Here is a 26,816-nt window from a genome sequence, read left to right as displayed (position 1 = left end):
AAACTATTCAAGGTGACATAAATTGGGTTACTAGGGGAGCTCCCATATGGAGGTAATTCTGCGAGTCCGATCAGCCATAACATTAAACTAATATTATGGACTCATGCAGTTAAGCACAGTTTTGACCTATCAATGCATAGACCCCTCTCCCGTGATATCCGGCACAATGACGGTAACAGCAGATCCTCTACTGCCCTTTAGGTTGGGCGGTGCAGTCTCCATGGTTGGCACCTATTTTACAGCACATCCATAGATACTCGATCACATTGAGATATTAATTCGGAGACAAGTCCACAACACTTTGGTTTGAGGAATTTCAACAGAGTTCATTCTGAAAAATTGTTGCAGTACGGCTTCGTGCATTATCCTGCAAAATAAAAAAGGCCCCGTCATTAGGGAATACGATTACCATCGGGGGGACAGTGCTTGGTCTGTAAAAATATTGATGTGGGTGGTACACGTTACAATTAGTGCCACGTGAATGCCAGGACTCAAGGTTTCCTAGCAAAACATTGTCTAGAGCATTATACTGCCTCCTCTGCTGACTTGTTTTTGCCACATAGTGCATCCATGTCCGTCTTTTACAGAGGTCGGTGGCCCCGGCTCTCCACATGAGGTGCAAGAAAACATGACTGATACGGTCACCTTCTTCCATTGCTTCATGGTTGAGTTCTCGCGTGGCATTTTCAGTAATGCACAGGGACCATTATGGGCAGACTGGGTGTCCGGGGGGCTACACAGCCCCATATGGGGCAGGCTGCGATACAATGTGTGATCTCACATCTTTCTATCATAGACGGCAATAACTTACTTTTTCAATTTTTACTACAATAACTCTTCTATGGGATCAAATCTGGTGATCTAGAAAAGTTACCCCTTTCTGGATAGCATCCATGTTCCCACATCCTAATTACCAGTTGATTTGTTGGATAATGTGTTTATGTCTTAGAATTATCATTACATTTAAAAAGACAAAATTAGGCAAATTTTGGATTACTATTTGGGCTTCTTCTGTTCTGCATTTTGACCCATTGCACTATTGATCCATCATAGCTGTCAGGGCTATAATGGTAGTGTGAACAAAGCTTTAGCAGTGTTTGTATTTGTAAGCCCTCCATTAGTTATTATAAATTCTAAGGAACTTTCAAGTGTCCATGAGATGGATGCAAGAACGCTCCCTCGTTGTGGGTATTTCAGAGTGGCATCCATTTCTTTGTGTTGAGTGGCAATCATGAACTGTAAAGATCATTGCGTCACAGAAGATGATAATTTACGGAGCACCATGCAGGGCCGTGTATACAGTACGGAGCACCATGCAGGGCCGTGTATACAGTACGGAGCACCATGCGGGGCCGTGTATACAGTAGGGAGCACCATGCGGGGCCGTGTATACAGTAGGGAGCACCATGCGGGGCCGTGTATACAGTACGGAGCACCATGTGGGGCCGTGTATACAGTATGGAGCACAATTGCATTTTCTGTCCTAATTTAATATTTCAACGCAAATTTGCATTGCAATACTTGGCATCAGCTATAAATATCAATGGGTGGCCTTTTTTTTTAGTTTGGTTATTTAGCTTCAATTTTAATTTTTCCGTTTGAGATTTAATAAATTTACAGGACTAGGACTCTTGTTACGGATGCTGTTTTGCTCCCGAATTTTGCACACAACACCTGCACTTTCCATGGTTCATCACAACCAGAGTTAGAGAACCATAGATTCCTCTCTTTTTCTAACTCTGGTTCTGTGAAATGACAGAAGGTCCCGATGTTGTGGTGTCTGTAATACAGGTGCAAACAATCCGGCGGTATTACGCCTTTTTGAAAGAATTAAATGAAATATCTGAACGCCCCCCCAACCTTCAGCAGATTATATGGTCATGTTGCTTTGTGAAAATTAATGTCATTCACACGTTTATTTATGTAATCTGCTGTTGTAATTCATATGCAAATGAGGCTGTAATGCTCTGGGTGTGACCAGAGCACTTCCCAGGCCTCTGCCTCCCTGACTCTATGCTTTGCCCATCTCAGCTTGAGTGACACCTCACGGTCTTGGCCACACAGTCAGTGAGCTGTCAGTCAAGCAGTAGAATTAGGGATGAATTGTTCTGACATTGCCTCTTCACACCATATTTATAACCTTTTTAGTTTGATGGTCAACAGTATTACATTGGTGTGGTTCCGAATCCCGGCACCCCCTCCAGTCAGCTGTTAGCTGTTCGGTGACAGCTGGATGTGAATGAAAAGCACAGCTCCATTTAATGTGTAGTGACCACTGCTGGGTATTGCACATTGTTTCCTATTCAATTGATTAAGGAGCCGAGTCGCCAAAGCCTTTATGCCAGAAAACTTTTTTTCAAAACTTTGAAAAGCTGCAGTATTTTTGCACAATGGGGAGTAGCGCAAAGTGTTGTGACTTTTGGCGTTTTGCCGCTTCTCTGGCTGGAGTAGCATTTCCACTGAGTCACATGTCGCTCAGCTGCTGTGCCAGATAGATTACCGTATATGGCTTGTGCCTCTTAATGATCTTGGCGCATCCTACTGACCTTAGTTAAAGGGGTTGTCTAGTACTTTTTTCAATTGCCCCAATTTATTTAGCATGTGCCCATAAGTGTTTTTGTAATTATCTTTAGTTGTATGTATGGCCTGTGAGTGACCGCTCACAGGCATCATATAACCCCCGGCTGCAAACGGCTCTGACATCCGCTGATGTCATGTCAAGTTCTGGCTGCTACTTCTGCGTTCCACGGTGAGTGATGGGCTGTGGACAGGGTTACCCCCCAGTGTCACACCCGTCATCCACCGCGGGCTTTCCCTCTCCTCATTCATTGGCAAAGCGTGCGGTGGATGCTCGGTGTGACGCGCAGGGTAACCCCGTCCAGAGCCCAGCATCCGCGGGGACGGCGTTACTGATGTTGCCTCACTTGTCGTGACATCAGCAGAAGAAAAAGCCGGGGGTCACATGATGCCTGTGAGCGGCCAGTGATAGCGCCGCTCACAGGCAATACATACAACTAAAGGTTATTACAAAACACTTATGGGCACATTCTAAATACATTGGGGGAAAAAGTACTGGACTACTTCTTTAAGACTGGCTTGCGATACGCCACTCTTTATGGATCGGCCCATAAATGCTGTTCTGCAGTACCCAGCAGCGGCCACTACACATTGGATAGGACATCGATATGTTGTGACTAGACAACCCTTTTACAGTCAGACTTATTATTTATCCATTTCTTTGGCAGGTTGGCCAGCTCTCATCGTATATACACTGTGTTCCAAATTATTATGCAAATAATATTTTCTCAGATTTTCCCAAATTACCTATATGAATTGCAGTCATTGTAATTTTCCAGTCAAATAACTATTAGAGTACAATTGAAAGGTTTTTGTACAAACTGCCTATGATAACAGTATATTTTTAAAAAAATAAAACTCAAACTGCACTCAAAATGCATGTTCCAAATTATTATGCACAGCAGAGTTTTCAACCTTTTCATTTTAATAAAGAACAAAAAAATGGTCATTTTTGAAATTATAAGCATTAGCAGGTTATTACAAACTGAAATCAAACAGTTTTCAACTCAAAACTTTATTCTAGGTGATGTTACATTTGCACATAGGACCCCTTGTTTGAAAGGAGCTTCTGAACTCTCTCGTCCATTGAATTTGTCAGGTTTTGGATGGTTTCTGCTTCAATTGTTTTGCATGAGGACAGAATACCCTCCCAGAGCTGTTGCTTAGATGTGAACTGCCTCCGGCCATCATAGACACTCCTTTTGAAGATGCTCCAGAGGTTCTCAATGGGGTTGAGGTCAGGGGAGCATGGGTGCCACACCATAAGTTTGTCCCCTTTTATGCCCATAGCAGCCAGAGATGCAGATGTGTTATATGCAGCATGAGACGGGGCATTATCATGCATGAAAATGATCTTGCTGCAGAATGCACGGTTCTTCTTCTTGAACCATGGAAGGAAGTGCTGTTTGAGAAACTCAACATACATTGTGGAGTTCATCTTTACCCCTTCAGGGATCCTAAAAGGGCCGACAATCTCTCTCCCCATGATTCCAGCCCAAAACATTACTCCACCTCCTCCTTGTTAGCACCGTAGCCGTGTTTGCATGGGGTGTCCATCAACCAGCCATCCTCCACTCCATCCATCTGGACCATCGATATCATTTCATGCATGATAATGCCCCGTCTCATGCTGCACATAACACATCTGCATCTCTGGCTGCTATGGGCACAAAAGGGGACAAACTTATGGTGTGGCACCCATGCTCCACTGACCTCAACCCCATTGAGAACCTCTGGAGCATCATCAAAAGGAGTGTCTATGATAGCGGGAGGCAGTTCACATCTAAGCAGCAGCTCTGGGAGGGTATTCTGTCCTCATGCAAAACAATTAAAGCAGAAACCATCCAAAACCTGACAAATTCAATGGATGAGAGAGTTCAGAAGCTCCTTTCGAACAAGGGGTCGTATGTGCAAATGTAACATCACCTAGAATAAAGTTTTGAGTTGAAAACTGTTTGATTTCAGTTTGTAATAACCTGCTAATGCTTATAATTTCAAAAATGACCATTTTTTTGTTCCTTATTAAAATGAAAAGGTTGAAAACTCTGCTGTGCATAATAATTTGGAACATGCATTTTGAGTGCAGTTTGAGTTTTTTATTTTTTTAAAAATATACTGTTATCATAGGCAGTTTGTACAAAAACCTTTCAATTGTACTCTAATAGTTATTTGACTGGAAAATTACAATGACTACAATTCATATAGGTAATTTGGGAAAATCTGAGAAAATATTATTTGCATAATAATTTGGAACACAGTGTATGTTTTAAAGGGAGACTGTTAGCCCAAACTTACAATATAATCTAATCCCTGAGCCTTATAGAGGATAGCGACCCATCTCACCTTCAGTGTTTTGATGGCGGCCTCCGATCTGCAGAAACTGATACATAATCAGCTATACTAATTAGGGAGCCTAGTGCCTCCTAGGTGGGGCTAAATAGCTCCGTGCCCCCATACAGCTCCTCCATGGTATCAGCGGGGGGTGGGACCAGCCATCAGACCCATACTAATGGGATAGTCCTAGTATGTATCGCGATAATGTATGTACACTCTGCTCCATTCTAGTGAATATGAGAATTATCTGCTACTACTATTTTTTCCTTTCTTATACAGTGACACATTTTCCAGTCTGGTACTCGGGGCTGTTGGTGCTGTGCCAGCATACAGAGGAAGCATTGGCATGCAGATGGGCTAGTGTAGGCGCTGCTGCAGGTCATAACAAGCCTGTGAGAGAGCGTCAGGATGAGGTTGGCAGAGAGTTGGGATAACTGAGCACAATGCAATGCCACATTTCTGCCATTGTCACTTCTTACCGGCTGCAATCACTGTAAATCTCTGTATGTTGCGTTCTAGATAATGTAATATTCTCCTTATTTATTACGGTAATTATTGCTTGCTTAAATCAAAACTAATGTGTGATGCAAACCCTGATGGCAGAGACATGGAGAAAAAAAAAAGATCCACTGCCAATCTAAATTCCTGTTTCGAGTCACCATTGAAAAATATGTTGAGCCTTTGTGAAGAAAAAAAAAGGAAAAATAGACACACGTTTCCTATTTTTCTTAATGTTTTCTCCCCCAATAAAATCCTAAAATGTGCCTTGTCAGCCGAGGTGTATGTAAACTTTGGACTTCAGCTGTACTTTGTAGTATGTAGCGCAGGCTGTGTGGCATGTAGCGCAGGCTGTGTGGCATGTAGCATACAGTGTGTAGAGGGAAAAACTAGGGTAGTTTCCGGCACAACCGACTGGATAAAAAATATATGCGCTTATTGAATAAAGTTAAAAACCTCACCACCTGACGCATTTCTGGCGTACTAGGGCCTCCTTAGTCATCATTCCTATGACTAAGGGCATCCTAGTACGCCAGAAATGCGTCAGGTGTTGAGGTTTTTAACTTTTAATGGACTTTTAACTTGATTCAATAAACTTGTATATTTTTTATCCAGTTGGTTGTGCCGGAAACTACCCTCATTTTTCTCTGTCAGCTGCAATCACCAGCAGGTACGGCACCCACTGGTTTCTACAGTAATCACAGCAACGAATTCATCCATGTTACCAGCGTGAACAGCTCGAACTCTCCCCAATTCTGTACTTTGTGTCGTATATACCGTACGCTGTGTAGTATATATCGTACGCTGTGTAACCTGTGTTGATTCTCTGCTTGGGGTGACCTTGTGGACGCAGATTCCTATTGCTTTGGCACAGCCTTGATTGTTGTGGCTTCCTCAGCACCGCAGACCTCACCGGATGATCTTCCTCCAGGATGTTCATGCCGTTCCCCATAACTGGGAAGGACTGGCAGCCTCCTGGGATCATGCTGGTTTGTGTTTAATTATATTCAGGTCAGATTATTCTGATAATGAGATGGAGAATGAAAGCAGAGCTGATGCCAAGGTGCGGCAATTCCACCCTGCCACGTTCATGTCCATAGCCAAATAATGTTCTGCGGCTGCCAGGATTTCCCAATTAAATCCTCTGTCTGTGAAGGCTACAAGCAGAACGCAGCTTCTCACTTGGCTAAGGGCACGTCTGCTCCAGTGTACACCGTAATATAATTGTGTATGCAGCGCACACTACCTGTCCTCATTGTATAAAGTGCAGAATGTTCTAGTACTTACCTGGATTGTCCGATGGGGTGAATGTCAGATCCTCTCAGATCACCCTCTCCTCCTGCATGATTGATAAATGCAGAATCCCTAAGTTTATCAGCACAGTTACATTCTATTGTGGGGTTTTGCACTGCCTGACTGATGGCTTTCTACATTGTTCAAGATGATAGAAGAAGCTGCTGCTATCATTTGTTCTTTAAAATCTACCATAACGAGGAAGAAATTTTTCTCGTTGACTTGATTTAGCAGAAATTGCACTTCCAAAAAGCAACAGATAATAATCAGCATAGTAAATAGACTTAAAGGGGTTTTCCACTTCTTGAAAAGTGGAACCCAAACGATTTCTGTCATATAAAATAACAAAGACTAATAGTTCTCTCTCCCCCAAGTCCAAGGACGGCTCCCTGCAGCTGCTTTGCTGTTTGTGTTTTGACTTTAGTGGGAACATTCTGTCGACAGTTGACTGTGAAGTGAACTTTTCTAAAAGTTGAAAAACCTTTTAAGGTTTGGTGTTCCTTTAGTCAAGTTCTGAGAATTCTTCCAGAAAATATTTATTTCCCGACATTTCTCTTATATTGGAAGCTACCTTCGATACTAGCCCCTTACCCTCTAGATGCTGCAGTCAATAACAACGATGGTATCTAGGCTCTTAGGGGGATCCATCTATCATCCTTGAGCCTCTCGAAATTGTGTCATGAGGTGCCAGTGGGCGTCCTAACAAAGACCTCCAGATGTCCAATGGCTGCATGTCTATGAGGCCGTGGCACCTGCAGTTGATCACTGACTTTTGACACTTTCATTATTGTATTGTGAAGTCCACAAGTGGCAAGAAAAAATATTTATCTAAAATAAAAGGTTTATGAAAAAATGGGCATAAAAAATAAAGAACATTTTTTTACTCATTGAAAATAATTTTATTTTGCATAAATGGTTACAAAAATGTACTGTGATCATAAAAAAGAAAAATTGATCAATTTTATGAGCCCCGAAATGGTTAAAAAAAAATGAACCACAAAAAAAAGGTCTACATACTGTATCAATGGAATATGTAATGTGATGACACAAAAACAATTTTTTTTTAATTAGTGTTTTTTTTTTATTGGGCAAAAGTAGTAAATGAAAAAAAATATACATGATTGGTGTTACTGTATTCATACCGAGCCAAAGAACAAAAGTAACACGTTATTTTTAAACACACACTGCAACATTTAAGGCGCAAATAGAAATATACTTTTTAGCATAGCAAATATGCTTTTTCATAAAGAGGTAATATGGATCTAAAAATTTACCATACGAAATTCACACACAAAAAAAGTTCTCACACTGAAATGTTGACTGAAAAATCAATATGGCTCTCAAAATGTGAAGAAAAGTCAAAAATGGCTGTTGGCACAATGGGTGTGGTATTTTTGTAACAGTTGGAGAGCTAAAGTTTGGGGACCCTGGTCTAGCAGCCTTTCTTTAGGATTGTAGTAAAGAGGGCTATCTACATAGTAATTATCTAGTATGAAATTAGGAGGCAACATGCACATGTGATGTTCACTCTCCACATACTTTGACCATGTGTTGATTTGATATTCAAATTCCCTTTTCTCTCCAAAAGTTTGTCTTGTATTTTTTCTATTAAGAAGGATTTTTTTGTGGGCTTTGGGGTTATTCATTTGACCATATCGTAACACCTCTTGCAGGCTGCAGTGGTATCTTAAAAAGAATCTGTCAGCAGGAATCCACCATCCCCAAACTATTTATATGCACACTTAGCTTTTTCAATGACAAGTCCAGCATTACCTTTACATAGCCAGTCTGTTCCTCCATTACTGAAAAATCTGAATTTGAATTGATACTTACAAATGAAGCTGCAGAGCTTTTTGTAGATCTGAAGCCTTCTGTCACTCCAGCTCTATTCCCCACCCAGCACCGCCTCTTCCTGCTGCTTGACTAACAGCCTCTATGCTGTTTGACTTCAGGCAAAGGAGCCGTCGGTCAAGCAGGAGCAGGTGGTGCCGGATGGAGAATAGAGCTGGAGTGACAGAGGCTGCAGATCTACAAATAACTCTTCAGCATCATTTGCATATAAATTCAAACACTGATTAATGGGGGAACAGACAGCTCATATAAAGATATTGCTGGATTTGTCTTTGAAAGAGCTGCATGCTCATATGAATAGTGTGGGGAGTGACACCTGCTGACAGATTGATTCCATTTAGAATCCCTAAAAATTGAACAATTCCTAACAACAATAGTGACTATTCTTTATCCGTCCCTCTCGCAGATTGATGTTCTAAAGTCTGCTTTAAAGGCTGCCATATCTAGTCAATCGGAAAAAACAGAAGAGACTGAGGTTTCAGAGGAAATGTCGGAGCCGTATGCAGCCTTGGAGAAGACGGAGGCAGATTTTCTACCAGAATACCTTTCTAGATTTCAGGTGAGTTGAAATTGAAGAGAAAGAAATCTTTAATATGTAAATCTATAGTTTTTCTCTTTGTCGTGTTGACATTTTCTTCTTCACACTTCACTGAATGGCAAACACATCAAATTATATGTAAATCATCTTCAGTAGGAAATTGCACAAGGGGATCCAGTACTCAAGGTCGCATGCATGGTATTTTATTTTGCCTTTGTCTGCCCAGAGTCTCCCAGCCCCCGCTGTCTTTCTAAGAAGCAGAAAACTATTAGCTAAAGTGTCTCTGTAGGACCATTACTCATCCTTGAAAGTTGTCTTATGTTAACACAAATCACTAAATGCAAAGTACATAAAACTGGTCCGTCATGTGTCCAGTAAATGAAGACCTCACTAGAGCCCAGTAAATGGCAATCATTGCATTACACCGAGGAAAAACTCCTAGACATCACAGTTGTTGGTAACACCCATGGTAATTGTCTCTGACTATTAAAAAGATAATATTCTAGGGTCAGTTCTCCCCTCGGGTGGATGTTCAGTTAATATTAGTTATTTTGCAAGTGTACAATTTGAGAAAAGCACTGCATTCCATGGTAGAACTTTCTGTCTTGCAATCCTTTCCATTGATGACTGCTTTAGTAAATCCTTAGAACTTTGCATTGTGGTGTTCTTCTGTTAGAGTGCATGGAAATGTGAATACATTGTAAAATAGGCATTACCAGTGTGCATGCTTGGATCAGCTTATTATGACTGCTTCCTTTAATATGAAGAGGAGGGAAAATCAACCCAGCCCTGTCTTTCAACACTACAAAGAATGATGGATGCTGAAATTCAACATTGCTGATCCTTCTTTTCTAGAAGGACAGATTTTAAAAGGAATCTGCCATCAGGTTTTTGTTACCCCCACCTGAGAGCACCATGGTGTAGGGGCTGGGAGCCTGATTCCAACAAAGTGTCACTCATTGGGCTGTTTGCTGCAGTTTGTATAAAATCACCTCTTTTCTCATTGGTCTCATTGGAGGACACAATGCAGATTTCTGCTCACCCCAAAGATTTTCAATGGGATTGTCAGAACTCATTGATGGCCATTTTAAAACAGTCCATTTTGTATCAACCATTCCTGTGTTTTGGATGTGTGCTTTGGGTCATTGTCTTGCTGGAGGACCCATGATCTTCGACTAATACCAAGTTTTCTAACACTGGGTAGAACATTTCGCTCTAAAATCTCTTGGTAATTCTCTGATTTCATGATTCCTGTGATACGGTCAAGACCTCCAGTACCGAATGCAGCAAAACAACCCCACATCATTATTGCTCCTTCACCATGCTTAGCTTTTGGTAAGGTGTTCTTTTCCTTATAAGCTTCATTGCGCTGTCTGTAAACAAACTGTTGCTTTGCATTGCCAAAAAGCTCTATTTTTGTTTCATTTGTCCACAGAACATTTTCCCAGACGGATTGTGGTTTGTCAAGGTACTCTTTGACAAAGATTAGTCATTCCTTTTTATGACTTTTCTTCAGCAATGGTTTCTTCCTTGGTCTTCGCCCATAAAGCTCTGCTTGATTTAGTGTGCGGCGTATGGTACTTGTTGAAACCATGACCCCAGATTGTTCCAGGTTGGCCTTCAGGTCTTTGGATGTTTGACGTGGTGTTTTTTCCACCATTCGCACCAACCTTCGAAGACATCTCTTGTAAATTCTCCTCTTTCCTCTCACGTCCATGGAGGTTCTTGACGGTTCCATGCTTGGCAAACTTCTTAACATTGCACTGTTGAAACTGGGTTACTAATGTCTTTAGAGATGGCCTTATACTCTTTGGAAGTCTTGTGTTTGCTAATAATAGCAGTTCTGATGTCCTCAGACAGCGCCTTTGTCTTCACCATTGTGACAAAGGAACAGGGCCTACCATGTGTCTTTTTAAAACACTGAAGTCATCATTCATTGGCTAATTAATGTCACATGGGCACTGACCATTAATTACAGGTGAATCTCTTTTGTGATTTACCACAGGTGAGTCAAAACGTGTTTCCTTACTAAATTAATGTAAAGGGTGCGACTAGAAGTGCCACAGCAACCTATAGGTTTTTCTATTTTTCCATCCCATTGTTTTCTGTTTTAAATTATTGTTTATCATTTGCTCTTTTGTATTTAACATGAGTGCTCTATACAAAAAAACTGTTTAACTTGATTCATTTTTTTCAGGAGATATTCCACATTATGTACTTAAACTTCATGGGTGCCAATAACGATAAGCAGGGCTGTATAACCCTGCCTTGAGTCCTTTCTTTTTCCCTCTCTCCCTCTCGCCCCCGCTCCCTACCACCCTCCTCTCTCTCGTTCTTTCCTGGGGTGGTAGTTACCGGAGACTGCACTGCTCTGGAGGAGAGATGAGGACAGTCCTGGTGCCAGGTGCTGCTGCTTGCTGTTCTGTTTGTCCATCTGCTCTCCCCTTGGCCTTATCTGGTTGGGGTAAAACAGGTCGGTGGGCTTGGATAACTGTGTATCTCTGGGCTTCTCTCTCTCTCTGCGGGTCGAGCTGTAGCAGGCCGGACGCTGTTGGTACGGGTCCAGTATCAGTGTGCGGGTCCATGATCAGCGTGCAGGCGGCAAAGTGCGTGTGGACGTAGAAGCACTCGGCCAATCGTCTGGCAGAATGTTCCCAGCCAGTCGGCGGGCGGGATGTTTCCAGCCAATCAGCAGTGGTGGTGTCTCAGCGTGACGGGTTCTTGACCCTCTGGCCTCGCCCCTTCCTCTTCCTGGCTATGGCATGGCACTATTTAGTGGTGTGGGGCACAGAAGCATTTTGGCGTCTTTCTGCTTGTGGGATGGCAAACTCACTGGGGGCACAGATTCCTGCAACGTGGACCGGGTAGGCTGTTGGCTACTGAGGCTGATACTAGGCACCCTAGCAGTTTTGTTTCACTGTGTAGTCATGAGTCTTCTATTTTCTTTCTGTCCTTCCTCTATAGCTCATAATGTCAGAGTCTAGAGAGGACCGTGCACGTCCAGTAATGCTGTCTGCACTTGTCACTTTCTATGCTTGTGTAACTTGTAATAGTAAGTTTTCCACCAGTCAATCTGTGGCCTATTGTGCTGCATGTACCCCTCTTGCTTCCTTGCTCATAGCAGCCCAGGGGACCATTATGATGTCTGAGGAAAATCTTGCCCGTCCTGCCTCGTGATGTAGCTCAGTCTGTGGCCAAACTAACCAGGGTGTCCAAAGTCCTGGTTACAGTTGTGGAACCATTGCCGATGACTGCTACCGCCCCAGGAGCTCCAATCGCCGCTACAAGTGAATCAGATCCTTCAGCCACCCTGCACCAATATGGCTGTTCACGAAGGAAGGTGGCCCCCACTCGAGGATCTTTCCAAGGTGGTTGGCCGCCTTTTCCACTTTCAGGAGGCATTGCTTGGGGCAATCTGCGATCTTTGGGTCAGGGAGGTTGTCTCTTCGGGTTACAGAATAGAGTTCACCACTTTACCTCAGGATCGTTTGTTTTATTCTCATCTCCCCTACCCCCAGATATCCCAGCATGAGTGTCAGTTTCCACCAGGCAATAGCTTCTCTGCTTTAGCCAGGAGTGGTTGCAGGAGTTCCCATTTCAGAGCGCTTCAGGGGGTTCTATTCAAACCTATTCCTCATCCCCAAAAAGTACGGCTCGTTGCAAGCTATTTTAGATTTAAGGAGCCTGAACAAATGGGTTCGGCTTCGTCGTTTCAGGGTGGAGTCGCCGGTCAGTGATCACATCCATGGAATCCGGGAAGTTTCTTTCTTTTGTAGATATTCGAGATGCTTATCTACATGTACCAATTTTTCCAGTCCATTAGCAATTTCTTTGCTTTGCAGTCAATCAAGATTACTTTCAGTTCAGGGTTCTCCCATTCGGACTGACCACAGCAACCGGACTATTCACAAAGATCATGGCCCCGGTAATGGTACCTCTATGGACCAGGGGGATAATTATTTTCCTCTATCTGGACGATATTCTTGTCAAATCGCCATCCTTTGCTCAGAATCTAGAGAGCCTGCAGATTGCTCTACAGACTGTGCAGTGATTCAGTTGGATTGTCAACAGGACAAAATATTTTGGTTCCTACGGTTTCTGGGAATGGTGTTCTACACTGTTCAAGCATCAGTATTCCTTTCAGAGGAGAAGAGATTAACTCTTCAGTCTTCCATCAAAACTTTGAAGCATCCAAGCAGGTATTCCCTCCAATTTTACTTGAGAATCCAGTGCAAGATGGTGGCTACGTTCGAAGTAGTGCCGTTTGCTCAATTTTGGTCAAGGCCGCTAGCCTCTTGGGACAGGTCAATACGCTGGATCGGCATTTTCGCCAGCCCCTTCACTGCTGCCAAGCTCTCCCTTGCTGGTTAACGTCACCCCTGTTAACTCAGGGTCGCTCTTTTCGTCCTATTTAGTGGCAGGTGCTCACCACAGATACTATCTTTTCCGGCTGGGGAGCGGTCTTCTGTCGATGGTTCAGGGCGTCTGGAGCAGTCAGGAGAGGCTGCTCCCAATCAATGTGCTGGAGCTCAGAGCTGTCTGACTGGCTTTTTTTTACATTGGCAGTACTTAGTCCGAGAGTTGCTGATCAGGATTCAATCAGACAATGCCCCGGCTGTGGCCTATATCTATCGCAAAGGAGGCACACGAAACCCATCCGCCATAGCGAAGGTTGCAAGAATTCTAGTATGAACAGAGGACAGGGTCCCTCTAATCTCAGCAGCTCATTTACCAGGGGTAGACAACTGGGAGGCACATATTTTAAATCGCTCACAGCTTCCAACAGCAGAATGGGCTGTTCACCCCGAGGTGTTCAGACAGATTTGTCAGCGGTGGGGTACACCGGATATCGATCTGTTGGCTTCCAGACTAAACCACTAGGTGCCGAAATTTGTGGCAAGGTGCCGAGACCCTCAGGTGATTGCAGTAGCTGCTCTGGCAATCTCCTGGTTCCAGTTCTCTTTGCCTTACCTCTTTCCACCTCTACCGCTTTTACCCAGACTCCTCAAGAAGGTTAGGGCAGAGGGTGTTCCAGTCATTCTCATTGCTCCAGACTGGCCTCGGAGGGTCTGGTATTCGGATGTTATCAATCTCCTGGCGGATGTCCCATGGACTCTTCCGGACCGCCTGGACCTTCTATCACAGGGTCTATACTTCCATCCGATTTTCCGGTCGTTCAGTTTCACGGTGTGGCTGTTGAGTGTGTGATTTTGAGGGCATCAGGTCTGCCAGAGGCAGTCATCCAGACTATGATTCGAGTCTGGAAGCCATCCTCATTGTACGTCTACCATTGCACTTTGAAGGCTTCTTTTCAGTGTGAGTCTACTACTACTTCGCCAATGTCTTTTTCTTTGTCAGCACAGCTCTTCTTCTTACAGTCTGGGTTGGAGGCAGGGCTAGTGCTTAACTCCCTCTAGGGTTAGGTGTCCACCCTGGCTATTTTGTTTCAGAGGGATTTGGCATCTAAACCCCAAGTTAAGACGTTTTGTCCAGTGGGTGGTGCATGCTAGACCACCCTAACGGACACCCCTAGATCCTTGGGATCTGAATCTTGTTTTGGAGCCTCTTCAGTCTCCGCCCTCTGAGCCTATCAGAGAGAGTTCTACACTTTTCCTCTCTTATAAGGTAGCTTTCCTTAAAGCCATCATTTCCATCATGGTTTTGGAGCTGGTGACTGTCTTGCCGCGCTCCTTACCTTATTCTTCACCAGGATAAGCTAATGTTGAGGCCAGTTCCGTCTTTTCTCCCGACTGTGGTCTTGAGTTTTTACCATAATGAAGACATTGTTTTACCCTCTTTTGTCAAGCACCATCTCACCCTATTGAGAAGACTCTGCACAAATTGGATGTTGTTAGAGCCGTAAGGTACAATTATCAGCCACTGCCTCATACAGGCGATCTGAATCCTTGTATGTTATACCAGAGGGCCCTCCTAGGGGTCAGACCTCTTCTAAATCAACCATTGCCAGCTGGATCGAGACGGCTATTATCCAGGCCTATAAAGCTAAGGCCAGAGTGGCCCCATTTAGGAGCTGCAGGAGCTTCCCAGGTGGTTTGTCATCAAGCTCTGTATGGCCACTATTTGGGCATCGGTGCATACAGTTTATAAGTTTTACAGGGTCCAAACTTTTGCCTCAGCAGATGCAAGTCTTGGTAGGAAGACGCGGCAGTAGCTCAGACTTCTCCTTGAGTTATGGCAGAGGTCTAGGTGGTAACAGTATGATATTTAATTCTTTCTCACCCCAGGGACAGCTGTAGGACGTCCCATGGTTCTGTGTCCCCCAATGAGACGAAAGTGAAAGGTAGATTTTTAACGGATTACAGGAAATGGCAGCGGGTCTTTGTCTTTTTGCTGGCAAAATACTGAAAACACTGATTTCTAATAAAACAGCAAAACTCCGTTCAGTAAGTGACACATCACTGGAATCGGGGTCTCTGCTCCAACATAACGTGTTCTCAGATGACATAGCAAAAGCCTGGTGACAGATTCCCTTTAAGGGATGGGGGCTGCAGGGCCCTACTCTTCTACCATTTTTATGTGAAAGGACAGGTATACTTTAAGCAAACTGTATTTATAATAATACTAAATTTAAAGGGTTTGTCTATTTTTTGTTAGATGAGTTTGCCTAAAAACAAGTTGCTGACAAGGTGTCCTACTGTTCACAGCAGTCGTCTCAAAATTCTGCTGAATTAGTCTCTCATACTCTTTGAGCCAATTACTGTAGTTATATTTTTACATTTTAAGTTAATGTCTATGGCAAGAGGCTACATAACAAAATAAGTGCTTCATCTAGCGAAGTGATCGCAATGGCTTCCTAAAATCTGCAGAGTGAAGATTAGAAAATCATATTTTTTCATAGAAGCGGCACTTGAAGAGAAGGCCATTTACCGTCTGCATCTGAGGGTTGCAGATATAATGGCGTGCTTGCGAAGTCTGCATCTAGGGAGCATTAGTTCTTATTTTGTTTGGGAAAATCTAATGCATCATTTCATACATTTTGAAGGATAATGTGGTTTTGTATTATACAGTATAAAAGTGAATAACACTACTTGCTATTTAGTTGTTACTGTGATTATGACTGTTGATAGTGATTTAAAAAAAACTACATTTTATTACTTTGTTCTTACAATGTATATTTAAATATATGTTTTGACAGCTAGTTGTCAACATGGGGACATTGAACAGTTTTATTATCCATTGTTCACACAGCGCAAAAATGGACATAGAATTGTACTTATTTCACGTTACTCATTCTACCCCAACATACAGTACCGGTCAAAAGTTTGGACACATTTGTTTATTCAATAGTTTCCTTTGTTTTTTTTTTTTTTAAATGTGCACATTGTAGACTCAGACTAAAGGCAGCAAAACTTTGAAGGGACATATGGAAACAAGGAGTAAAGAAACAAGTGTGAAATAAGCAAAATAGGTGCTAAACCTTCAGTTCCTTAAAGTACTCCCCTTTTACAATAATGATTTACACACTCTTCATCCGGTATCACCTGGAATGACTTCCAGTGTACAGGCATACCTCATCAAAAGTGGGTCTTCAGAAAGGGTTTGCGTCCCTCAGATGTGTTTTCCAGAGATAGTGTTGGTGCACGGTTCCATGCTGAGCAATATTCCACAACTCGTCTAAGCCAGAATATGCAAACCTTAGAATAAAAAATAACGAATAGATACCCTGCAGAAAATAAATCAACCAGTAATACATGTAAATAACATCGGGTACTTAAGGCCCCGTCACACTTAGCGACGCTGCAACGATCCCGACAACGATATGACCTGTCAGGGATCGTTGCTGCGTCGCTATGTGGTCGCTGGTGAGATGTCAAACAGGCAGGCTCACCAACGATCAGGGGAGCAGCGACATCGTGGAAAGAATCTTTCCACGATGTCCTGCTCCTGGTTACCAGCCTGCTACTGAAGCAGGAGCAGGCTGGTAACCATGGTAAACATCGGGTTACTAGGGGCACATGCGCACCTAGTAACCCGTTGTTTATCATGGTTACCACTCTGCTACAGTGAGCGGGAGGTTACCGCTCACTTTAGCAGGCTCGTAACCATGATAAACAACGGGTTACTAGGTGCGCGTGTGCCCCTAGTAACCTGATGTTTATCATGGTTACCAGCCTGATCGCTGCTCCCGCTGGTCACACACAGCGATGTGTGCTGACCAGCGGGAGGGCAAAGACCAAAAAATGGTCCAGGACACTTTGCAGCGATCAGCAACCTCACAGCAGGGGCCTGATCGCTGCAAAGTGTCACACATAGCGACATCGCTGGTGAGGTCGCTGTTGTGTCACCAAAACCGTGACACAGCAGCGATCTCGCTAGCGATCTCGCTATGTGAGATGGGGGCTTTAGTTGACACTGTCTTGATCAAGAGAGTATAACAGCCATCCCACCGTGACAAGGTGTACCCAATCAGGATGGTCCCGAACTCTAGTAACTCACCCCGCTATGTGCAATTAGGCCTCAAGATAGACGGGGGCAGATCTGGACCTGACCATGTTTTGCTAAATAGACAATGTGCACAGAACAAAGGGGAATGGACCCTCCCACAAATGTACAAGTAATTAAGGCAAAGCCAAAAAACTGGACCATCATGATATAAGTGCAATGTGTAGGTGCACATTTACACTGCAGCCATTAACAGACAAAACCTAGAATAAAAACAATAGATACCCTGCAGTAAGTAAACAATAGTAAAATACATGAAAAACATAGGGTACTTACTTGACACTATTTTGATCAAAAGAGCAAATATGGCAAAACCACTCAACTAAGTAAAGAGTTAACGACTGTCCATAATTAATTAAAGACTTGAAAGTCAGTCAATCTAGAAAAGTGCACTCATGAAAACCATAAATCTCTTTGATGAAATTGGCTCCCATGAGGACCATCCCAGTAAAGGAAGACCAAGAATTACATCTGCTGGAAATGACAAGTTCCTTACCAGCCTCAGAAATCCCAAATTGACAGCGTCTCAGATAACATAACAGCCCTCCTAAATGATTCACAGACATCAAATAGCAGACACATCTCAGAATCGACTGTCCTGAGGAGACTGGGGGGAAGCAGGTATTTAAGGTTGAATGCCCTCAAAGAAGCCATTACTGGGGAGTACAAACAAGATGAAGAGACTTGTTTGGGCCGAACCACACAAGGACTGGACCTTAGATCATTGAACATCTGTACTGTCATCTGATGGGTCAAAATGTAAGATTTTTGGTACCAAGTCACCTTGTTTTTGTGAGATGCAGAAAAGGTGAGCAGCTGGTGTCTACTTATGTGGTGTCCACCGAAAAGCATGGAGGGGGAGATGTGATGGTCTGGAGAACTTTGCTGGTGATATTGTTGGTGTTTTTTTACAAATTGAAGACACGCTTACTCAGCATGACTATCACAGCATTCTGCAGCGACATACCGTCTTATCTGGTTTACAACTAGTGGGACCATCACTTGTGTTGCAACATGACAGTGATTCAGAACACACATCCAGTCCAGGCTACATAAGGGCTATGTGACCAAGAAGTAGAGGGATGGAGGCTGCATCAGATGTCATGGCCCTCACAATCACCTAGCCTCAACCCAATTGAGATGATTTGGGATGAGCTTTTCCAACAGAATGAATGCAAAGAAGCCAGCCATTTGCGTAGTAACTTTGGGACCTTGTTCAAGACTGTTGGAAAGCCATTCCATGTGACTACCTGATGAAGCTGCTTGAGAGAATGCTAAGTATGTAAAACTGTCATCAAAGTAAAGGGGGGGTTATTTGAGGAATCTAAGGTTTAGCACACATTCTGGCGTGTCCCTCACATTTCTTTGCTCCTTTTCTCCATATGTGTTCCTTTGTGGGGGGTGTTCTTTTCAGTCTGAATGTAAAATGTCCATATTCCAATTTAAACAAAGAAAATCATTGCATCAATAGGTGCTTCCAAACCTTTGACTGGTACTGTATTCCACAGCGCTGTACAGAGATTGTTATATAGTCCATGTAACCAATGATACTTACAAAATTAGTCATTTGAATTAATGAAGGAAACTGAAGTACCAGTAGGAAACTTACACAAACATAGAGAAAACATACAAAGTTCATGCATATTTTTCATTGGTTGGATTAAAACCCAAAAACCCCGGTTTTGGCTGCCTTGTTTTTTTGGTCTCTTAGCTCACACTTTGTTAGGGCTAATTTCTTTGTAGGTTTTTTTATTCAAGTATGTTTTGGAGTGTAGGAGGAATCCACAGTAATGAGGAAAATGTTTTTTATAGTGTTAGATAAAAAAAAATAATTTATTCCTCCGCCATTTGACTTCCTACATGTACATCAGACATTAGAGCAACAGCTTCAATGGTCAGAGCAAAAAGGGGTGACAAGAAAATTGTCAAATCACATCCTAATGATATTTTCAGTTAGAGATTTTCAGGATCCAAGAAGTTGTTAATTTTTTGTTGTCTTCCTATCAGGACTTGAGTACAAAACTTAATTCTCTTGGCAAGATTGACCCTGCCAGCCTTGTGAGTATGACCACCAGCTCCGTACAACGAAGGCTGCCAGAATGTGAGAGGCCAGACATTGAAAAATATGAGACTTCTCTCAAAGAATGGGAACAAGATCAGTCTACACTCATCGCGAGAGAGAAGGAGTTGAGAGAAAAAGCCAAGTTGCAGTATGAAGCCCTACTTGCATCCAGGGCCACGGCCACTGCCTAACACCTTCCATGTCTGATGCACATTGTATATAAACCCTTTGGAAGCTAGCACAAGCTCTTTTCCATTTGATTTACCACTCATTTCCCTCCATGTACTTTTATCATGCTCTGTCTCTATGCCGAACATTAAACTTGAGCTCCATGGAACTTACCTAGATGCTCTTGTTTTCTTGAGAATGTTTTATTTTTATTCACTAAATAAAATGCAAATATGATGGAAAATGACTTTACTTTCTTGATAGATAACTCCCCTCTTCCCACAAATATACAATTCATCTACGTAAAGTAATGGGGATTTGCAATTGATTTCCTTGGCATTTATAGATGGATACAAGTACCGTATATTCCGGCGTATAAGACGACCTGGTGTATAAGACGACCACCCTACTTTCCTGTTAAAATATAGAGTTTAGGATATATTCACCGTATAAGACTACCCCTTTTCCAACGCATACCAAACACCGGTAAAAATTAAAAAAAAACAGATTTGAATTTAACATGGTCCTTTTTTAATTTAAATTCTTATGACATGCAGGTATATAGCAGGAAAACTGTCACTCATAAACATATTAAAATAGGGGGGACCCCACGTCATTTTTTGGGGGGGTCCCACATTCTAATAGCTAGTAAAGGCTAGGTATTCAGCTGGGGGCTGATATTAGTAGCCTGGGAAGCTCCATGGGTATTACCCCCTTCCCAGACTTCAAACATCTGCCCCAGCCGTCTGCTTAACCTCCGCTAGAGACTATAATGATGGTGGATCCCACGCCAATTTTCTTTTTAAAAAATCCTTTATTTTAACACTAAATGACAATTGAGGGGTTAATAAAGATGCAGTCCCTAAATTATTATTAATTTTGTAATTAATTTTTCCCAAAAATGTTGACGTGGGCTTCGCCATATTTTTGTGTCCAGCCAGGTACAGCAGGCAGGAACGGGCTGCCCCCAACCACCAGCTGCCTATTTGTACCTGGCCGGACACAACAATATAGGGAAGCCCTTTTTTTTTTTAATTATTTCATGAAATAATTAAAAAAAAAAAGACGTGGGGCTTCGCCCTATTTTTGTGTCCAGCCAGGTACAACTAGGCAGCTGGGGGCTGGAATCTGCAGCGCAGGGAGGCCCAAGCTTTCTGGGCCCCCCCCCGCTGCAAATTGCAGTCCACAGCCACCCCGGAAAATGGCGCATTCATAGAAGCGCCATCTTCTGGCGCTGTACCCAACTCATCCAGGGCCCTGGTGCGGTGGCTCACTGGGTAATAAAGGGGTTAGGGCCAGCTTGGCATTATCAGCTGGCCCTAAGCCCGAAATTCATGGGGTCACGCCAATATTAGACATGACCGCCATGAATTTCTAGTAAAGTAATTAAAAAAAACACAAACACCCAGAATAAAGTCCTTTAATTGAAATAAAGACACAATTCTTTAATGTTCTAAATTAAACCATACTTACCATCACGCCCATTCCAGCTGAAGCCAACGATCTCCTGCAATAAAAGTAAAATAATAAAGCAACCTCATCCTTACCTCTCCATGGTTCCCAGGACCGGTCCAGCTCTGCTACATTCACATGACAGGCTGCACCGCAGCAGAACGCTGCCGTTCAGCTTGCCATGCGGCAGACACTGAGAAGCGCAGGCATGCTTGTGCTCCTCAGTGTCTGACTGTGACGGCATCCAGATGAGCCGAGATCATGTCCAATGAACTCGGCTCACCTCATGCACGTCACTGACAGCGTGGGAAAATTCTCCTGCTCCCCGCATGCGCAGTAGAAGTTTCCCACGCTGTCAGTGACGGACGTCCAGGAGGTGAGCTGAGTTCATTGTCGGCTCATCTGGATGCCGTCACAGCGAGACACTGAGGAGCGCAAGCATGCCTGCGCTTCTCAGTGTCTGCGGGATGACAGGCTGGATGGCAGCGTTCTGCTGCGGTCCAGCCTGTCATCTCGATGTAGCAGAGCTGAAGCTGTCCTGGGAACCATGGAAAGGTAAGGATGAGGTTGCTTTATTATTTTACTTTTATTGCAGGAGATCGTTGGCTTCAGCTGGAATGGGCGTGATGGTAAGTATGGTTTAATTTAGAACAATAAAGAATTGTGTGTTTATTTCAATTAAAGGACTTTATTCTGGGTGTTTGTGTTTTTTTTAACTTTTACTATGGGGTTAGTAATGGGGGTGTCTTATAGACGCCTCTCCATTACTAACCTGGGCTTGATGTCAGCTGGCATTATAAGCTGACATCAACCCCAACCCTATTACCCCACTGCCACCGCTACAGGGCAGTGGGAAGAGCGAGGCTAAGTGCCAGAATTGGCGCATCCTCTGGATGCGCCATTTCTGGGGCGGCTGACGGCTGGTGTTTCTAGCCTGGGAGGGGGCCAATATTCATGGCACCCTTCCTGGGCTATTAATATCAGCCTCCAGCTGTCTGCCTAGCCTTTGCTAGCTATTAAAATAGGGGGGACCCCACGTCATTTTTTTGGGATCCCCCATTTTAATAGCTAGTAAAGGCTAGGTATTCAGCTGGGGGCTGATATTAGTAGCCTGGGGAGCTCCGTGGGTATTACCCCCTTCCCAGGCTTCAAACATCTGCCCCAGCCGTCTGCTTAACCTCCGCTAGAGACTAAAATTAAGGGGAACCCCACGCCAATTTTTTTTTAAATAAATCCGTTATTTTAACACTAGATGACAAGTACAGTAACCAACACTATCACTGTACTTCATATATATGTGACTGACATGTTTCTATCTATCTAATCTATGTGTGATGCTCTATTCTTTCTGTTATAAATTGTCGGGTACAGATGCTGAAATGCCGGCCGGCTTTTTTAAAGAGACGGTGCATGAAAACACTATTATTTGTTTTAATAAATCCTTTACACTAAATGACAAGTACAGTAAGCAACACTGTCACAGTACTTCATATATATGTGACTGACATGTTTCTATCTATCTAATCTATGTGTGATGCTCTATTCTTTCTATTCTAAATTGTCGGGTGGCGGCTTATGCCGCTGCTGAATTGCCGGCTTTTCATATATTGTCACAGAAGCGATGCGAACTTCCCTGCTCCGGACACAGCGCAGCGCTTCTGTGACAAGTGAAAGCTGTCGGCACAGAAGCCCTGCGCTGTGTCCGGAGCTGGGAATACGCAGCGATGTGTCAGTTTCAGCACAGAAGCGCTGACTGTCTGCACCTACCGCCGCCGTATTTTAACTCCCTCCACCTTATATTAACTCCGACATGGCAGGGATACGGCCACGGCAGCTTATTAACACCCCCAGAGTATCCCCACATGTCAATTTCTGAAAGTTCAAAAACATTACCGGCGTATAAGACGACCCCAGACTAGACAGAAGATTTTTCAGTCTTCAAAAGTCGTCTTATACGCCGGAATATACGGTACATAACAGCCTAAATTTAGATTGTTTATTTTAATTTGTGACGACTTTTGTATTTAATACTTGTACAAGTGAAATGTCAGAAGTAAAAAAAATACACATTCATTGTATTTCTTTTCTTTTTGTTGGGAACAAGGAATTTCTTCTATTTTGCTGCTGCCTTTTTGCTTGTCTGCTAATGTAAAACCTGGTAACATTGTGCCCTACCTGGCTTTATGCTATTTTAACTATTTTTTGGAAATTAATTTTCACTCTGCATTCTAGAAAAAAATGTCCAATGACTACTTGTAACTGTTAGCAAGCTGCAATTGGCAGATCTTTTATTCCTGTCAGGATGTGCTTTCACGTGCCAGATGGCACAGGTAGATTGGCATTTTTGCCTACATGCCTTGTATAAAAAAATTATATAAAGTATTCACAAAAATGCCAGGGTTTTGTCATGTAATTATACCAAGAAGAAGTATTTCTGAACTTTGTCCACCTTTTAATGTCACTTATAATAATTACATGGAAAAACAAACTGAAATCATTTTGAGGGGGAAAATAAAAATTACAAAATTAAAATAATGTGGTTGCATAAGTGTCAACACCCTCTTATATTTGGGGGTGTGATTTTGTTCATAATTAGCCAATCACATTTACACTTGTGTTACCTAGTAGCCAGTACACAGCTGTTATCATTTACAGTCAATCTTATTAATCCCATATAAACTTTAGCTGTTCTAGTAGGATTTGCCTGACATTTTGTTAGCTGCATTTTACAGTAAAAGCCATGGTCCATATACGGCTTACAACACAGCAGAGGGATCTCATTGTTGAAAGTTATCAGTCAGTACAAAAAATTTTTCAAGGCATTAGATATACTATGGACCTCTGTGAAGACTGTCATCAAGAAGTGGCTTAAATTTAGCACAACAGTTACATTACATAGAACTGGGCATTCCTCAAATTGATGAAAAGACTAGAAGAAAATTGGTCCAGGAGGCTGCCAAGAGGCCTACAGCAACATTAAAGGAGCTGCAGGAATTTCTGGCAATTACTGGCTGTGTACTGCCTGTAATAATCTCTTGTATTCTTCATATGTCTGGCTTGTGGGGTAGGGTGGCAAGATGGAAGTCTTTTCTTGCAATGAAATACATCCAAGCCCACCATACCCACAGTGAAGCATGTTGAAGGCAGCATGCTCTGGGGCTGTATTTTGTCATCTTGTACTGGGTCTTTAGGCAAGATTGAGTGAATTCTGAACAGTTCTAAATATCAGTCAATTTTGCATCAAAACCCTCTGTCCTTTGCTAAAAAGCTGACGATGAAGAGAAATCTCTCCTTTCAGCAAAAACAACGACCCTAAGTATACAGTACAGACCAAAAGTTTGGACACACCTTCTCATTTAAAGATTTTTCTGTATTTTCATGACTTTGAAAATTGTACATTCACACTGAAGGCATCAAAACTATGAATTAACACATGTGGAATTATATACTTAACAAAAAAGTGTGAAACAACTGAAAATATGTCTTATATTCTAGGTTCTTCAAAGTAGCCACCTTTTGCTTTGATGACTGCTTTGCACACTCTTGGCATTCTCTTGATGAGCTTCAAGAGGTAGTCACCGGAAATGGTTTTCACTTCTCAGGTGTGCCCTGTCAGGTTTAATAAGTGGGATTTCTTGCCTTATAAATGGGGTTGGGACCATCAGTTGTGTTGTGCAGAAGTCAGGTGGATACACAGCTGATAGTCCTACTGAATAGACTGTTAGAATTTGTATTATGGGAAGAAAAAAGCTGCTAAGTAAAGAAAAACGATTGGCCATCATTACTTTAAGAAATGAAGGTCAGTCAGTCCGAAAAATTGGGCAAACTTTGAAAGTGTCCCCAAGTGCAGTTGCAAAAACCATCAAGCGCTACAAAGAAACTGGCTCACATGAGGACCGCCTCAGGAAAGGAAGACCAAGCGTCACCTCTGCTTCTGAGGATAAGTTTATCCGAGTCACCAGCCTCAGAAATCGCAGGTTAACCGCAGCTCAGATTAGAGACCAGGTCAATGCCACAGAGTTCTAGCAGCAGACACATCTCTTCAACAACTGTTAAGAGGAGACTGTGCAGCAGGCCTTCATGGTAAAATAGCTGCTAGGAAACCACTGCTAAGGACAGGCAACAAGCAGAAGAGACGTGTTTGGGCTAAAGAACACAAGGAATGGACATTAGACCAGTGGAAATCTGTGCTTTGGTCTGATGAGTCCAAATTTGAGAACTTTGGTTCCAACCACCGTGTCTTAGTGCGACGCAGAAAAGGTGAACGGATGGACTCTACATGCCTGGTTCCCACCGTGAAGCATGGAGAAGGAGGTGTGATGGTGTGGGGATGCTTTGCTGGTTGCTGGTGACACTGTTGGGGATTTATTCAAAATTGAAGGCATACTGAACCAGCATGGCTACCACAGCATCTTGCAGCGGTATGCTATTCCATCCGGTTTGCGTTTAGTTGGCCCATCATTTATTTTTCAACAGGACAATGACCCCAAACACACCTCCAGGCTGTGTAAGGGCTATTTGACCAAGAAGGAGAGTGATGGGGTGCTACGCCAGATGACCTGGCCTCCACTGTCATCGGACCTGAAACCAATCGAGATGGTTTGGGGTGAGCTAGACCGCAGAGTGACGGCAAAAGGGCCAACAAGTGCTAAGCATCTCTGGGAACTCCTTCAAGATTGTTGGAAGACCATTTCCGGTGACTACCTCTTGAAGCTCATCAAGAGAATGCCAAGTGTGTGCAAAGCAGTCATCAAAGCAAAAGGTGGCTACTTTGAAGAACCTAGAATATAAGCCATATTTTCAGTTGTTTCACACTTTTTTGTTAAGTATATAATTCCACATGTGTTAATTCATAGTTTTGATGCCTTCAGTGTGAATGTACAATTTTCATAGTCATGAAAATACAGAAAAATCTTTAAATGAGAAGGTGTGTCCAAACTTTTGGTCTGTACTGTACATCCTAATCAACAAAAGAATGGCTTTCGCAGAAGAAGATCAAAGTTTTAGAATGGCCCAGACCTTAACCCAATTGAAAATTTGTGGTTTGACCTGAAGAGGGCGCTGTACACAGGAGATGTCCATGCAATCCGACAGATGTGGAGCGCTACTGCAAAGAAGAGTGGGCAATGATTGCCTGCCAATTCTAGATGTGTCAAGCTAGTGAAAAAAAGATTGAGTGCTGTAATTCATTCCAAGGGTACTTCAACAAAGTATAAGTTAAAGGGTGTACATATTTATCCAAACACATTATTTTAGTTCTTTATTTTTATTTCTCCACCAGAAAATATCTGTTTTTCTCAATTGATTTGTATAGAGTATGGGTGACATTAAAGGTAGAAAAGGTTTTGAAATGATTCTTTTTGGTATGATCTTTTTTACATGAGAAAAATCTGGTATTTTAACATTGGTGAATAGACTTTTTATATCACACATGCATGTGTGTGTATGTATGTACATATGTGTGTATATATGTACTTTTATATATATATTGTTATATTACACATGCTTCTGTGTATATATGTGTATATATATGTATATATGTGTATATATATGTATATATATATGTATGTATATATATGT

General features: G+C 42.7%; 1 protein-coding gene across 2 annotated transcripts in view; it reads left to right on the top strand.

Annotated features, from left to right (window-relative positions):
• MRPS27 (mitochondrial ribosomal protein S27) overlaps positions 1-19,957 on the top strand; it is a 103,737-nt gene extending 83,780 nt beyond the window's left edge. For both annotated transcript variants that reach the window (XM_073679608.1, XM_073679616.1), the window contains 2 exons: positions 8,960-9,112; positions 19,562-19,957. In XM_073679608.1, coding sequence (XP_073535709.1) covers positions 8,960-9,112; positions 19,562-19,807 — 399 coding nt within the window. In that variant the 3' untranslated portion in view covers positions 19,808-19,957. The remainder of the gene's footprint in view (positions 1-8,959; positions 9,113-19,561) is intronic.
• Positions 19,958-26,816: the final 6,859 nt, after the last annotated feature.

Source organism: Phyllobates terribilis, unplaced genomic scaffold (genome assembly GCF_046119375.1).
Source record: "Phyllobates terribilis strain yellow unplaced genomic scaffold, ASM4611937v1 Scaffold_1__5_contigs__length_1240528914, whole genome shotgun sequence".
NCBI lineage: Eukaryota > Metazoa > Chordata > Amphibia > Anura > Dendrobatidae > Phyllobates > Phyllobates terribilis.
Note: the sequence above shows the minus strand (reverse complement) of the source record. Positions and strands in the feature narration are given on the sequence as shown.